The 15,717-nt window shown below is 37.2% G+C and overlaps 1 protein-coding gene across 7 annotated transcripts in view; it reads left to right on the forward strand.

Annotated features, from left to right (window-relative positions):
* The window catches only part of LOC121322676 (histone deacetylase 4-like), a 243,626-nt gene that overhangs the window by 91,389 nt on the left and 136,520 nt on the right, over positions 1–15,717 (forward strand). For all 7 annotated transcript variants that reach the window (XM_041262877.1, XM_041262871.1, XM_041262870.1 and 4 more), the window contains one exon: positions 9,805–9,876. In XM_041262877.1, coding sequence (XP_041118811.1) covers positions 9,805–9,876 — 72 coding nt within the window. The remainder of the gene's footprint in view (positions 1–9,804; positions 9,877–15,717) is intronic.

Consider the following 15,717-nt stretch of genomic DNA (forward strand, 5'->3'; position numbering starts at 1 on the left):
GAAATGTAGGCCTAAGGTACATACTGTACAGGTATGCAATACTGTTGTGAGCTGCTTAATGTTTTACCAGCAAATGGTTAGCCCTATCAAACAGAGGACAGAACTCCTGCCTTAGATCTCCATAAACTACTGTTGATGTTGAAATCCTCCGAGCACATGCACTGTGCAAATACAAGTTGCCAGGGATTTACAATAGAAATAGTGAAATGCAAACCCCTTTTTAATGAAAACTTAATAGGAAAGCTTTTTTTTTTGTACAAAATAAACAATGTAGTTAATACTTTACCTTTTTGAGTTTCTGTCGCTTTACTGTAGAGGACAGGGGTTATGAATCCGGAGAAATGCAGTTTTATTGTGTATAGTACACATACAGTAGATGTATGATACAGTGGTATACAAAGCCTTCTCTGACTAGCAAAACAATGTTGTGATTTAAATGTTGAGGAAATGAAGCTTCCTTGTGATAAAACAACTTTAGCTGAATAGTGATTAAGTTGCTAACAAAATAGCCAGTGGTATTAGTTTAGGAGAGGGCTAATTACGTTAACAGTTGCTCATTGGGATGCAAAGCAGACCTTTCAATCGAGGATGCTGCAATCACAATACGATGTGTATCAGTTTTCAAATATGACGCTTTCCCACATTTCATCACATTTACATTGCAAACGTGGGTACTGCAGCTGCCTGGTAGAAATGTATACTGAGGTATAACTTATAGTTCTCATTTGAAATTATTTGAATTTTCCTCTATTGGAAAGGAAATTGGTAATTAGAGGGGTCATAATACTGCAGTCTGACAGTCTGCGCTGTACAAATAATCTCATGAACTGCTCGTCAGCCAAGCCCTCTCCGGTAGCATGAAAAACAGATCTGATTTATTTATTTTTTTTATTATGACTTGCATTTATTTATGCACAATTTCTAATATATCACCAATGGGGAGAATGCACATGTGTTAATTTTTTTTTTGTACATCATCTTCTGATTGCAAACCCATGACAATCCAACTAGTGTAGTTATACACACAGGATTAATATTGTTGTTGTTGTTGTTGTTAGTAGTATTATTGTGTTTTTTTTTTTCTTTTTAATTAAAAACATAACTCATTTTTGACATGTGTGGACCTACAGGATGACAAACCTGTGCTGATTTTGAAATGAGCAAGCTCTTCTAAACTTGACTTGTCATTGTAGCTATTATTTGGTTATGTGTTTTGAATCACACTTGTATTGCTTTTAAGAAGTATTTATCACAAGGTATTCACTAAATCCATTCATTTACGTGTTGATTTCAAAACAAGAAAAGCTGTCTTTCCCTCACCTTTACAATTGAGTACCAATCAATGGCCAAAAGTTTTGCATCACTTGGACTTTTAGGATCGATGCATCATTTTAAAAAAGAAACTACTTGAACATGATTTAGATCTTTTGTTTAACAGCAATAAAATAAACTATAAAATGATAACGCAAGTGTCATTCAATTTTTGTCAGTTTTTAAATAAGTATATGGGAAACTACAAAGCGGCTTTTAATTCAATATGTTAACGTAACATTATTCAGCAGGTTTCATTTGGCTTTATATGAAGCAAAGTTAGTTAATTCGATAGGGTGATGCAAAACTTTTTGCCATAGTTGTGTTTTTTAATGTATTATATCCTAAAACAACGGTAAGTTCAAGTACCATCTGGTACAACTAACTCCACTTCAACCATATAATCACACGAGTACACAGACCCAGCATGATCAATATAGATAATCTATACCTGGATAACTCAGTACAAAACTTCTTGCTTTGTAATCCTAATTTAAAAGCTGACATCTGCAGAGGAATGGCACATTGAACGATGTTTGTCTACCAGATCACCCAGTGAATCCACGTTCAAGGTGTAATTCCTTTAGTTAACTGGTTTACTAAAGGAATAATGAAATGGATAGCCAGCCGGTATTTATTTGTCTGCTTCCCCTGGCGACTTGAAATTAAAGCTTGTAATAATTTACACTCAGGCAAGCCTACATCTGTCCAAACTAAGCTTTAAACTGCACATCTAACATGGATACTGTCAAACAAAACCTACAGGGCAAACATATAATAGCAATCAGTTGTTTGATCGCTGATTCTAAAGGGTTCTTTGTTTCACATGAAACAGCAACTAGGACGTGAAAGATGCTCACATTCTGTTAGTCTCCTGTTTTTTTTTTTCCCTCCTTTTTGATGCTCAGTGCATCTTGTGGTTCACACTGCTAATTTAAAATGCCATTACAGTAGATGCAGCAGAACCGTCTTGTCCGGGGAGAGTTCCAAAAATAGATTAGAGTGAGAATGCTTGTAAAAGTGCTCTGGCTAGATCTTGTTTTTAAAGCGCCAGGGGCCTTTGTGAGCCTTTTTAGCATGGTCTGCTGCTTAAATGCGTCATGTTTTATTTTGTTTCGTTTCATTTCATTGCAGTGGGGGTTCTTACACATTTTTTTTATTTTTTCCTTACCAACCATGCATAAATTATACAGTGTATATACTGCATGTTTCCAAAGTAATGGAAGCAAACTAGCAAATTAAATTCACACGTAATGTTTGTGTAGAGTACAGCTATGGCTATTGCCCACTATAGATTTAACACATTTCAACACAAGTCGAATGAAACCTGCTGAATAATGTTAGGTTAACATATTTAATTTAGGGCTGTCAAGCGATTTAAAAAAAAAAAAAATCACAATTTAATCTTGTGATTAAAAACAGAACTAAAAAAAAAAACTTAATCTTGGATTTAATCGCATATTAAATTGATACAATTACTACATCCTTCTAATTTAAATGTATTATTATTATTATTATTATTATTATTATTATTATTATTATTATTATTATTATTAACTGTAAATACAATTGTTTAAAATGTATTTATTGATTTAACCAGGAAATGTACCCATTGAGACCGTCACCAAAATTTACTAGGGGCAATAATTTAGAAATTACAGATACAAGCAACACAGTAAAATGTGCAGTTGAAGCTTGATCAGCAGCACACAGAGATCAGAAAACACAATAAATAGGATATCTGTTTTTAAATGTAATTATGGACTGAAATAAATTAGTTTTTTTTTAAATTAAATTATAAATATATAGCTACAGTAAGTACTTCTAGGAAATGAACTGTTAATTGTGAAGAGAACATAAACTTTGTCATCATATCCAAAAACTGCAAACAACAGTAACATAAAAATTGATAGGCTTTACAAACTGTGCACAAAAAAAAAAAAACAGCAACGCAGCCTTGCTCGCTAAAACAAAACAAAAAGTCTTATACTTATTTATCATGCTTGATTCATGGGCTTGCAATGATCCTGCATTTCTGTCGAAACTGGTTTTATTTGTTGTTATCTGTAGCAGAAGAGCTGCTAGTGTATTCTGAGAAGGGAAGGCGTGTTCAGCACGCAACAGACTAGATGTACTTGTGTATACTGGAACTCTGATTGTATACAGTTAGCTGTCTGAACATTTAAAAAAAAAAAAAGAAAAATCCCTTACATTCTTTGTGCTTTGCTCCATTACGCGGTTCAGTGACTAACTTTCTATTTAAACAATAACTGCAGTCAGACATTCAATCCAATGTTGCTGTGGCTGTGATTGAAGTACAGTGTGCTGAAAGGCTCAAGACCCAGCAATGCAGAAGTTAACTGCAATTAATTGACAGCCCTAATTTAGTTAAATACTGCTTTATAGTTTTCCATATAACCTTAAGGGTATCATTTTGTAGTTTATTTGATTATGTGATGTTAAATAAAATATCTAAATTATGTTCATATAGTATGTTGTGTTTTTTTTTTTTTTTTTTTTTTTAATTATTATATCTCAACCCTAAAATTCTAGATGATCCAAACCTTTTGGCCACAGCTGTGTACATGCTACCATTGACAGTGGACCACTGTCTGCTTGTGCCGGCACTAGTCCACTAGTGGCTTATGGTACCATAATACAACTTGCTATCTCCATACCAGCGTTGGTGCAGCACCGTCGCCGATCAAGCGATACTGGTAAAGCCTGCTGAGATGCTTGCTGTAGCCCAGTGGATAGGGAGATGATCCCAGCAATGCTAGTAATCCTATTCCTGGAATTTATTTTTCCTTTAAAAAAAAAAAAAAAGGTTACTAATACTTTACTGATAGCCTTTCTTTAAGAATTGCATAGATCTGAAGTTCCAAAATCTTTTAATTGACAAGTGTTGCTTCAAGAAATCTGTTATCTGTTCTATGACAAGGTGAGTGATATCACACATTTTCACCACCCTCCAAACCTCTAACCCTCCAACCTCTGCCATCTCCTTAAGCTACATCGCCCATGTGGGAAACCACCAGCAGGATTAGTGTATAGGTATGCTGCTGTTTAGGAAATACCATTAACATATACCCAATTAAAATACACCGCTTGACACATACCAGAGTAGACCCAAAATTCTGACATATGGCATCATTTCCAGTGGTAATTACCAGGTTTCAAGATCGCCCAACTGCCGTGAAATGGGGGTCATAAAAAACATTGTCAGAAGCCATAAACAAAACAGCAGCATTTGATGCCAATGGGATATGGTACTGTAGTATAATAACACTGAAGCCAGATGTCCATTTAGTAGAAGAAAAAAACTATTTTGGAAATGTCATTCTAACAAAAAAATATATATGTTGTGGTTTACAGTTATATGCTGAGGCACAAAAGAAATACGACACTCGGGTCTAATGGATTTAATCAAATATTTTAGACAGATATCAAACAAAGTCACAGAAAATGTGAACAAAAATACATATCAAAGAATCAGTACAAAACATGACACATTGTCAAAATGAAAACATTACAAAGTTAGTATCGGATATGACCTCCCTGAGCAGTAACACAACCCTGGCAGCATTGATACATAGACCTGATCAGCCTCTGGATAGACCTGTGGGATGTTCCTCCTCTCTTCCTGTGCAGCTGCAGCCAACTGGCGAAGGTTGGCTGGTCGCGGTTGTCTCCCGTGGGTGGCACTGTTGATTTCGTCCCACAGATGTTCTATTGGACTCAGGTCAGGAGAAAAAGCTGGCTACGGCAAGACCTCAGCATTGTTTTCTTGAAGTCGTGCAATTGCAATCCTAGCACTGTGTGGTCTTGCATTGTCCTGCTGGAAAATCTACACTTCCGGATTGGCTTGCAGGAACGGAAAAACTGTTGCCTCAAGGACTTTGCCAGTGTATCGCTGAGCAGTAAGGTTGCCCTCAATCGGCACCAAAGGCGTTCTTGTGTTTAAAGGGGATTCATCCCCACATCATCACACTTCCACTGCCCCACCGGTTGGCTTGAACAATGCAACACCATGTATTGCTCACCACAACGTCTCCACACACTTTGCTTTGTCAGGTCTGTAAAGGACAAAATATCATTTATCGGTGAATAAAACCCTTCAACACTTTCTCTGCTACCATCTCAGATGTTCTCTGGCCCACAGAAGACACCGATTTAGTCTCTCAGCTGTCAACATGTTACCCCTGAACGGTCTCCGAGCATGCAATTCATTTTCATGCAGACGGCGAACTACAGTCATTCTGCTGATGCGTGGGTTATTTCTTCCTGGAATTTCTCGTGCTGTAGCCACTGCAGTCTGAAAACGATTGAGCAGATGGTTCAGTCAGATGCAACGGTGCTGGGCCGGTGTGGTGACCCTCTGCCTTCCAGGATGTGGCCTGTCCGTCACAGAGCCAGTTTCCTGGTTTCCTGTTGGTCTGCTGGTTGTTGAAGCAGAACATCTCATTCTCCGGGCAACTTCTCTCACCGACAGGCTGCCTTCAATCATGCGGATAGCAAACAGGTGATCTTCATTACTCAAGCGGGGCATTGGTTGTATCTTTCGCTGTTCTTGCATTAATTAAATGCCTTTACGAATGGCTATTAGTACAGATTCTTAATCCACTGTTTTTGGCAATTTTAACCAAATACCAAACACTGAGCTCCTGCCGTTTTTATGAAATCACATGACTTGAGCTCAGTTTTTTGTTATTCCCAAGGAACAACACTACTCAAGCAATCAGCAAACCTATTTGCTCGCTATTTAAAATGTAAATAACATTATGTATATACCCAGTGAGCTATTGATGTTAAACTTAGACTGTTACGTTTTCATTGTGCATCAGTTTATAAACACTGTTATTATCAGATACGTGGGAAAGAAGATATGAAATGAGTTAACATTTGATCTAATGACTAAATTACTATAATAATTACTATAATAATTAATAATTACTATAATAACAAAGTACCAGTACTTTCTTACAGTTTTCTGAAGTTTTAAACTGTACCACTTTCACCATTTACTGGCTGATGTTTTTGTGTTTGCATGTTTACTATATCCCACTTCTCCCATTTTAATACATTCAGCAGCTTGTATTAATTATGATCAGATGCGGATTTAAAAAATAAAGTATTATTCTACATGTTTACAGCCTATTGTCTGGACTGGGTCTTGAGACTCTGTGTAAAACTCATCATTATATGTCATTTCAGTACCTCAGGACCACAAACATAAGACAGCTAAGCAGGGTATCGAATCATGGGAGTATTTGTTTAGTAAGAAGATATTTCGACATCTGTCCAATTCTTATACTAACGGTGCGTTCTTTGGAGTCCTTCAAACCACGCTCCTCTCTGTCTCGCTGTTTCCTCATGGTACAGTATCTGCGAAAGGGCATGCTCTTGGTTCATGAGGATACTTTCAGTTCTGGTTTGTTTGCCCGCAATCTGGTGGTTGAGGAAGGGGAGAAATGTCTTGCATTAACCGTGGGTACCCTGGGATCCATTATTATCTAGACCATTGAAAGCCCTCACAGAACTGAAGTTCCATTTGGACTGTTTATTTATTTAATGTCCAGTACCCATCAGTGACCAATGCAGCGGTCATTACCTGTTAGAATTGGCTGTGACGACAGTTAGGTGGTCTGAGCCAAAGGCCAGATAATTTTAATAAAAAGTAGGTTCACAGTAAGCCTGGAAAAGATCAAACTTACGCTCCTGCAGCAGCCTGTGCTGTTGTTCTGCAGAAAACAGACCAGGATTTTACTCACTCATGCCTTAGGGCAAAAGAGATAACTCACAAAGAAGCAGGGGTGTAACGCGTTACTGTGTCTCGAATCAACTGACGTGAAAAGGTTAAGCAACAATAGTGTTATTAATTAATCTTAAAGTAACACTAAAGCTTTGTTTAGTTTAAACATTTGAAAGCCTCATTTACAGGACCCCTTGTAATTGAAGTCTCGGTCTCAATGGTTAAATCTTCAGGTTAAATAAACAAATAATAATAATGTAACAAATGGCTAATGTTTAGTAGTAGTAAACTGAACTGAACTGAAGCATGTAGCCTGCATGTTTAAACTTGACACATTAGGCCTGGTTTTGGGTCTGCGATGTAGTGAGATGGTAGACAAGTTGTGTGAATGTGGTTATTTTTTGTTGCTGCAGTTTGACCTGAGGACTTCGGTGCCTATTACCCCCTGCTGGGGATGTTTGGGAGGGGCTTGTACGTTTTATGTTTTGGAGGGACAAGACAGAGGTGCGATAAATATCCGTTACAAAAAAAGTACGCATTAATTGCATGTATTAACTGCAAGTAATTGACAGCCCTTATATATAAATTTATTGTATTGTGTGCATGAATAATCAAATCGCCATGAAACTTGGTAATTCTTATTCTACACTATTCTGTGCTTCGTCTTGTTCATAATACTGATAACTGTTATTGTGAATTTACAGCCATGGTGGGGAAATGTATGCTACTGACATACTTGTTATCTTTAATCTATTTTTTTTTTTTTATCAGATGTTCAAAGTACCCCTGCGGGGCCTGCAATTTTGATGCCATAGTCCAAGCGTTCGGATTTTAGAGTGGGGGTGTTATCCCCCAGGGAGGGAATATGCCTTCCAGCTTCGATCAGTGTTTCTGTTGTTTAATGCAGAGCCGTGTGTCCACTGCATAAGTGAGCTGAACCGTTGCATGCTTCTTGGAAACGCACGCAAGCCCTGCTGGTGGTTGGGTTTGAATGATTAGCATTGTAGAGCATGTGGAAGTCCATGTGCACCTTTCTTTCCTTTTCAATAATAACCCAGTTCCACTTTGATGTAACTTTGTCTTCTCGGCTCATGTAACTTTGGGGGAAAAAAAGCACACCATTGGATAAACCTGCAGAGTTGTATATCAGTGTTCAGTTTTAAAATATGAATCCTACAGTACTCTATTCTTTCACTGTACTTCAGAAAGCAGCTCTTGTGGGCTGTCCAGTTTGTTTACAATCACTGTCTTGAGCTGCATGAACACAAACTTACTCCCCCTTTTATTTGTGTTATTTTCTCAGTGGGTGTTTTCAATCCAAATTGAAATTCCCAATTTGAATGTTTCCTCGCCACTGTAACACATTGGAAATCAATGGGAAACCACATGGAAATTTACTTCCAAGATTTCAGCATTACAGTATAACCTTTGACCTCTCGTCATTTGCACATTAGGATAGAGAAATTATGAGAAACTATTAAACATGTAGAGCTACTGTATTTTTTCAATAGTTTGGGACCTTCAGAATAAAGACAGAAAGAAGGAAAACACATTGCTAAACCACAAGATGCCCAATTTAAAAGAAATGAGACGCACAGCACATAAGTCTACAGTAAATTGTCTCTTCAACTTGGTGCTTTTTAATTGGTGATCAGACTATATATAGTCTTTCTCAGGGCCCTATTAAAATGTAAATTATATCGCACTTGATGGCCCCTGTCTGAAAGAACGTTAAGAAGGAGTTCTGCCGCGGTGAGACTGATACGCTGGCTGCTGCATCGGGGTGCTGCCTGAATACATTGCTTTTGTTTGGATAGCATTTAATTGGGTTGGGTGACTGTACAATAAAGAATTTCTGTATGTTGGCAATTGGATACAAAGAGTGGCAGGTTTACTGTATTTTTTCACATTATAGATTTATTTTTCATCCGTGGTTTATTATACATAACATGTTTTATCTACTAAATCTACATTATAATGTCATAGAAAGGCAGTAACTAGCAGACAAGACTGTGTGGTTTGGGTTTAGAGCTTGCCTTCTGTTTTCTGTGCAACACTGCCTGCCTGCCTGCCTGCCTGCCTGCTTGCAGTTCGTTGCTCTTTCTCTATGAAGTGTATTTATGCGTTGAGATTTTTTACAGCACTCATGCTTGCTCTTTTCTCTGGCTGTCCAGATTGCTTGGTCTATTTTTAGGTGCTGCTTCCCAGTGCTCCATTTTTCTCAACTAGCCTCTGTATATTGCTGGTAAACTATTAGAAATGTAATAGCTTTTTTGTGTGTGTATTATTAATAATAATAATAATAATAATAATAATAATAATAATAATAATAATAATAATAATAATAATATTTGTCTTCTGTTAGCTATTTGCCTTTCATTGACTAACCTCCTCTTCCTTCTCTTTTCCCTTCTCCCTCCCCTCTCACTCACTCTGCAGAGTTTCTGCCAATTACAGGCAAATATCACACAGGTCCTGCATGCAAACAAACCAGAAAACCCAAGCGTCCTATTGAAATGAAGCCCTGTGCAAGCAGATTGATTTAAGAGTCCTCTCAAGTACCCTTTGCGCTGTCACACCTTTACCACTGCACACAAAGAGTGTTGCACTACCTTTTCACATTCCTCTCCCAAGAATGTTTGCAGTATCTGTAACACAAAGGTTGACTTATTTAGTATAATCATCTCTTTCTACAATGCTCCAGACAATTTATGAAGCAGAATTTTTTTTCTGTCCTGCAGATGGACTTGCCAGCAGTGAGTACCCTTTGGGACTTCTGAAGCCATCTCAAGGCAACCACATCCAGTCTTCTGGTAAGAGAACAGACTTGTTTCACACTTATTAATACTAAGACAGCGATGGTAACCAGTTTCGGAAGGACAGTTCTCTAAATGTCATAGTACACACATGACTTAGGGCACCTCTATAGAGAATTACATTCTAAAAAAAAAAAAAAAAAGGAAAAAAGGAATCTCTATAAGAGTCATCCCTTTGTTACATACATATTTTTATTTATTTATTGTTTTATTGAATATGTTATTTTGTGAAAGGGATATACACTACCCTCCAACAAGCTGACATGGATAAATACATTAGCTGCATGGATGTGAATAGTTTGGAATTTAAATGTTACCCAAGCAAGCTATAAAAAATATATGTAATATACATTATCAGAAATATACATGTTAGATGCAGATTTTGGCCTTGGTGCTTACACAGTAGTATCTATATTGTGCAATGTTATCTGTTTTAATATTGAGTGTGTATTCATAGTCTATGTGTACAGTGTTGTACACATGTAGTTTCACACTGTACTGCAGTCATAGCTTCGGAGTGCTTCCTGTTATTGGTTATCTGAAGGTTTGCCAGTGGAATCTAACACTGCTAAATATTTACCTGTTTTATCCATCGCAGAGACCTTGCCTTCTAAATCAGCCTTGCCTTCAAACACCTAATCATATATTCTGAGGTAAAACTATAAGAGACTTCAGTAAACAGTGCTGAAGGAACCAACATGTGTCTACATGTGTCTACTTGGCTTGAGTACTAGTTTTGCCTCATCACTGCGTGAAGTTATGGATTCATTATTTCCCTTTCACAAAAAGTGGCACAAAGTAGAGTAAAAGAAAAGGGAGGTTAGTAAAACAATTTTTTTTTTCAGACATTTGTGTACCCATATTATAATACCATACGATTTTAAACATTTTTATGTGGTTACAAGCACGAAAACAATTAAACATTTTGAAATACACCTGTTGTACAGCAGTTTAAGCCAATTTAGACTTTATAATGAGCTTAATTGGAGCCTGTGGCCTCTAGGTTTTATCTAATTAAGCTCACTGTTTAAGACCATGTAGCTCCTCACCATGTTGTAAATTAGAGGTTTGTGTAACAGGAGGCTTAGTTGAAACAGTTCAACTGCATTGAAGTTTGAGATACTTGTGACAGAGTGTATTACCCATCAATAAATTACCCATATTGTTACAATACTAAAGACAAAGCAAACAGTCTGTTTTTTTTCTTTGTTTTTTTTTACCTTTATATGAGTGGGTCGGTCTATCATATCACATACTTCACAGTTTCTGCTCACCTATTTCCAAGAGCTTCTTCGCCTTGGTAATATTTTTGAATTAGTACAGATTTTATGGATCTACTGTCTTTAATGGCCTTGGCTATCCATTACATGCTATATTTTATTGGTACCATTATTGTTTAAATATGGGAATTACAGCATCCATGTATGAGCATTGTAAATACAGTCTGACTGGTAACTTCTTAGCTTCTGCTGGGTGAAGTAGAACTTGTACACTTGTACACTCTTCAGCGCTACAAAAAAACAAACAAAAAAAATAAATTATAAGTTGAAACAAAAAGGGTTTAAATAAATAAATTCAATCGTACCAAGGCAATTATCTTTCCCCCCAAGGCAGGCAATATGTCTTGAGTTGAGCTGCTATGTCCGACAGTCGTGCTCAATTAGATATTAAAATGGTGATTACTTGGAGACTCACAGTTTCAACTTATTTCATATTTAAGTTTCACTTCTTCTGTGGAGAAAACATATTTTTAAAACAAAATATGACACTGTGTATTTACATTTCTCATTGTGCATTGCAAAAATGTACTAAAGGAAAATATGTAAAAGAAAATGTGATATTGACCTAAGCCCTTATTACCATGCCATGAAAGTTGTCGGAGGTATTCTGTGGGTCTCGAACGAGAAGCATGTTTTAGTGGTCTTTCATAGAGAAATAACATGAATGATTTGTGGGTGAGAGAATTATTTAATTTTGTTCACCTTGTTTACTCTACCTTTTTAATATAAAATTGAATGTTGGTTATCCGATCTAGATATAAAAACAATATCTTTTTTTCATAGTATCAAAATTGAAACGTGAATCATTGTTGTTAAATTTTGCCTGTGATTTTTTTGTTTGCGATTGCCGTTTTCATGCAGTCCTTGTTTGTAGCATTATCTTACCGCACACTTATTCAAATACTAATAAACCTTTACGAGTCATTTATTAAATTAAGTTTGCGTGCTTTAGTGCGGAAATACATTCTTGCTGCCACAAAAACGATTAATTTTGTGTCGATAAATCGTGACACTGATGTAGCCTATATGTATATCGCGATACAGTATCATATTGTGACATGAGTGTATCGTTACACCACAATTATTGAATGCAAATGATTGTTCAGTAAGGTCGATCTTTACTTAAACGTATGTTTTTCCTGGTGTTTTTCAATAGGCTCATGTACAAATGCAATCTTTGTTCATGCTGTTTTGCTTCCAGAAAAAAAAAAATGTTGAGCTGAATGTTTCCAATAGAATTGTTTCTCTTAAAATAACTTTGCTAAATAAAAATGCTTATTAATAAATACACATTTCATAGTAAACTCCTGGAAGTCTAAAAAAAATTGTGGAACAAGCTGCAGGTGGTGCCAGCAGAAATAAAATGGCTTGCAAGTAATCCTCGCGTTTTTAAATATGAGAGCAACCCACTCGGACTTGAGGCAAGATCATTTGGTCGAAGAGCAAACTCTTGTTTTGCATGTTGAATAATAGATGTACTCTTAAGTGCTAAAGTGTGTGTGTGTGTGTGTGTGAGTGTGTGTGTGTGTGTGTGAGAGACAGAGAAAGAGGTGGGGGTGGGGGATAAAATACGAATGGGATGCTAATGAAACTGATACTTTGAAATGGTCCAGAAAACCCAGCTGCGACCTTATCTCAGCATAGATGGCATAGCAAGTTAATTCCCACCTTTGATTTTTACTTATGTGTTCAAATCTAAAGTCACTACTGTAAATTCACAATAAGTACAGAATAGTATATGTTTCCTGTCTTTTTAAACCCTTGTGAAATGGATGTGCTGCACTACCCCTCTGCCCAGTTTGCAGTTATTCAGTTTGGCAGTCAGGCATGGTACTCCTCTTGTAATCCTCAGGTCAGTTTGGTATAACTTGACAGATGTCACGTGACAACATCTGTTGTTGCAGCCTTACCTGTACATTTAGCTATAAATAGACATATTGAAAGCCATTCGTCAAACATGTTCAAGTAATGGAAAAGATGCAGGGACTAGCAAGTCAGCCTAGCAAGAGAATAACCAGATGTGTGAGGCTACGTGGCAGGGGGTTGTGGGTAATTTATGTAGCACTTAGAGTCTCGGGCCAATGCCAGTAATGGCATTTGCCATGGCCGTCAGTACACAACAGTGTACAATAAAGGAATATAGGAAAATGTAAAATAAAGCACTGTAAAAACAGCTAAAAATAAATGGTTTCATGAATATGGAGAGTGTGGCTCTTACTTAATAGAGTAGTTCCTCTGACACCATCCTCACTATACTTTCACGACTTAAAAATTTAGAAACTAGTCCTTCCTCCAAATAATACCACCTGATCCCGGTTTCCACACAGAGTGGTCGAAGGTTTTTAGTTTATTTGACTAAAGACAGGTTTGTTGTCCCGGTGGCATTCTTCTCCTTAGCGTGGAGGTGTTAGCGGTTCAGGCATATCATGAGACGCCTTGCTGGGACACCCAATTGCTGGTTAGGGAACTGCAGCTAGCCAATCACCAGCTGCTTTTCCAACGCAAACACTCACAGCAGGTAGTATGTCTCAGACAGAGAATCTGACTCAAATTCACAAAACACAAAAGGTAAAATCTAACAAAACACAAGTACACTTTTTATACGCAGGGCTCAGCCTGTGCCTGTTGTAATCAGTGGGACAAAAAGAGACCTTTTGAAATGCAGCAGGAATCAACAAGCTTTGCTGGCAGTGTTGGATTATGGTAATGTTGTTCCTCAGTCTGCTGTTGAACGGCTTTAATAGGTTTTGCAGATTTATCCTTCTTTGTAATCCCATGACGCATCATTGTGCTATGCATGAGCATTTGGATTTGCTTAGTTCTAACTGCAGTTTTAGACCGGGATTCTCTGCCATTACTTGTGTGTGTGTGTGTACATATATATAAGAATTACATCATCATGCTGAACATGCTTCCTCTCCACAAACAACAAAACAAAATGGCCAGACCTGCTGAACAGTGATTTTGTGACTTAACAGAAAATAAATTGCAAAATAAACTGTAAAACAAAGATGCTGCAAACACTAAAGCCCTCATAAAAACTGTCAGTGCTTTCCAACTCGCCGATGTAAAGAAATGCGATATTCAGCAACTGAACGCACTTCTCAGAGAATCCTATGCAGCAGTGAGAAAGCAAGACGGAGCGTTGGTTGCCAAAAATTTTTAATATTTGTTGTACTACCTTACTTCACTTATTTTCTTGACTCATTCATAAAACAAACATGGACTGTCTAACTACAGATCTTCCCTTGGAGGCCATAGTTTCCCACTATAATAATAATAATATTATTTTTATATAGCACCTTTCACAGTGGACCACTATCACAAAGCGCTTACAAGATACGAGACTAGGGTGAGTGAACTGTGCATCAGCTGCAGAGTCACTTACACAACGTCTCACCCCAAAGACAGAGCAGAGTGGCTGAGCCGCGATTTGAACAAGGTACCTGCTGGTTACAAGTCCATTTCTTTAACCACTGGACCAAACAGCCTCCTACACTGAGTCTCCTCTCCAGTCCATATTTACTATATACTCTTGTCGGTTCAGTAGATGAAAATTTCTGAAGCAGCAACTTTACAGGGCTCAATGTTGATTTTACATGAAATGTTGCTGTTGAAATATACAGATTTGTCAAGTGTAAACTAGCCCTAAACTCTAGTTATATGAAACACAGCATTATTTTGATTATATAAAACATGCAGTCCCTTTGCTGTAAATCAGTGCCCATTTTCAATATCCAAACCACCTACTGTAGTGCTGTGAAAGTGCTCAGCAAACCCAACTCTCATGCATAACATTATCATTTATTTATGCGCACCCAGTCGTGCTATAGGCTCCTTGAAAAACAGTAATGTATTCCTCTGTTATTCGACTATTATTAACTGAACACGATGATTGAAAAACAACAGCATGATAAATGTTATTATAGATGTAAATATAAATAATAAAGAACTTGTGTTAATATTATATTGAATTATGGAGGCCCTGTCTTGTTTTTGCTGTCTGCACTCCAGCCAGGGTATTTTGGTATAGCAGTGAGCTATTTCAGAACCTCTGAACACAAAAGCAGCTGTCACTGCCAGCTGGTTGAAGTTAGATAGGTGCAGGTTTACTTAGGAATGTCTTATAATAATCCTGATATTTATACTGAGCTTTCTGCTCATGCACAGAGGCGTCTGAAAGTATTTTACAGAGCATGGATAGGGCTTGGACAAATACATACACATCCACATCCACATTCTAGCACCAACAGTGCTAGGGGACTGTCCCTCACATTTCGGATTAATTATTCACACTTTAAGTTATATACTGTGCATGCACATGTATTGGAAATCAAGAGAGCTATTTGTCCAATTACGATTACACTTTTTTAGTTATGAGGTGTCGGAATCCTGGGGCTATATGGAGAAACTTGTTTGCCTGTCTGTGTCCAACTTAAGATTTTTACCATTTTGTGAATGAAGGTAGGTGAACTATTTTTCTATGATATGGATTCCATACTATATAGAACATTTTTTATTAGAATACATTGAGAAGGACTTCTAGTCATTTGTCAGA

The sequence above is a fragment of the Polyodon spathula genome, chromosome 11 (genome assembly GCF_017654505.1).
Source record: "Polyodon spathula isolate WHYD16114869_AA chromosome 11, ASM1765450v1, whole genome shotgun sequence".
Taxonomy (NCBI): domain Eukaryota; kingdom Metazoa; phylum Chordata; class Actinopteri; order Acipenseriformes; family Polyodontidae; genus Polyodon; species Polyodon spathula.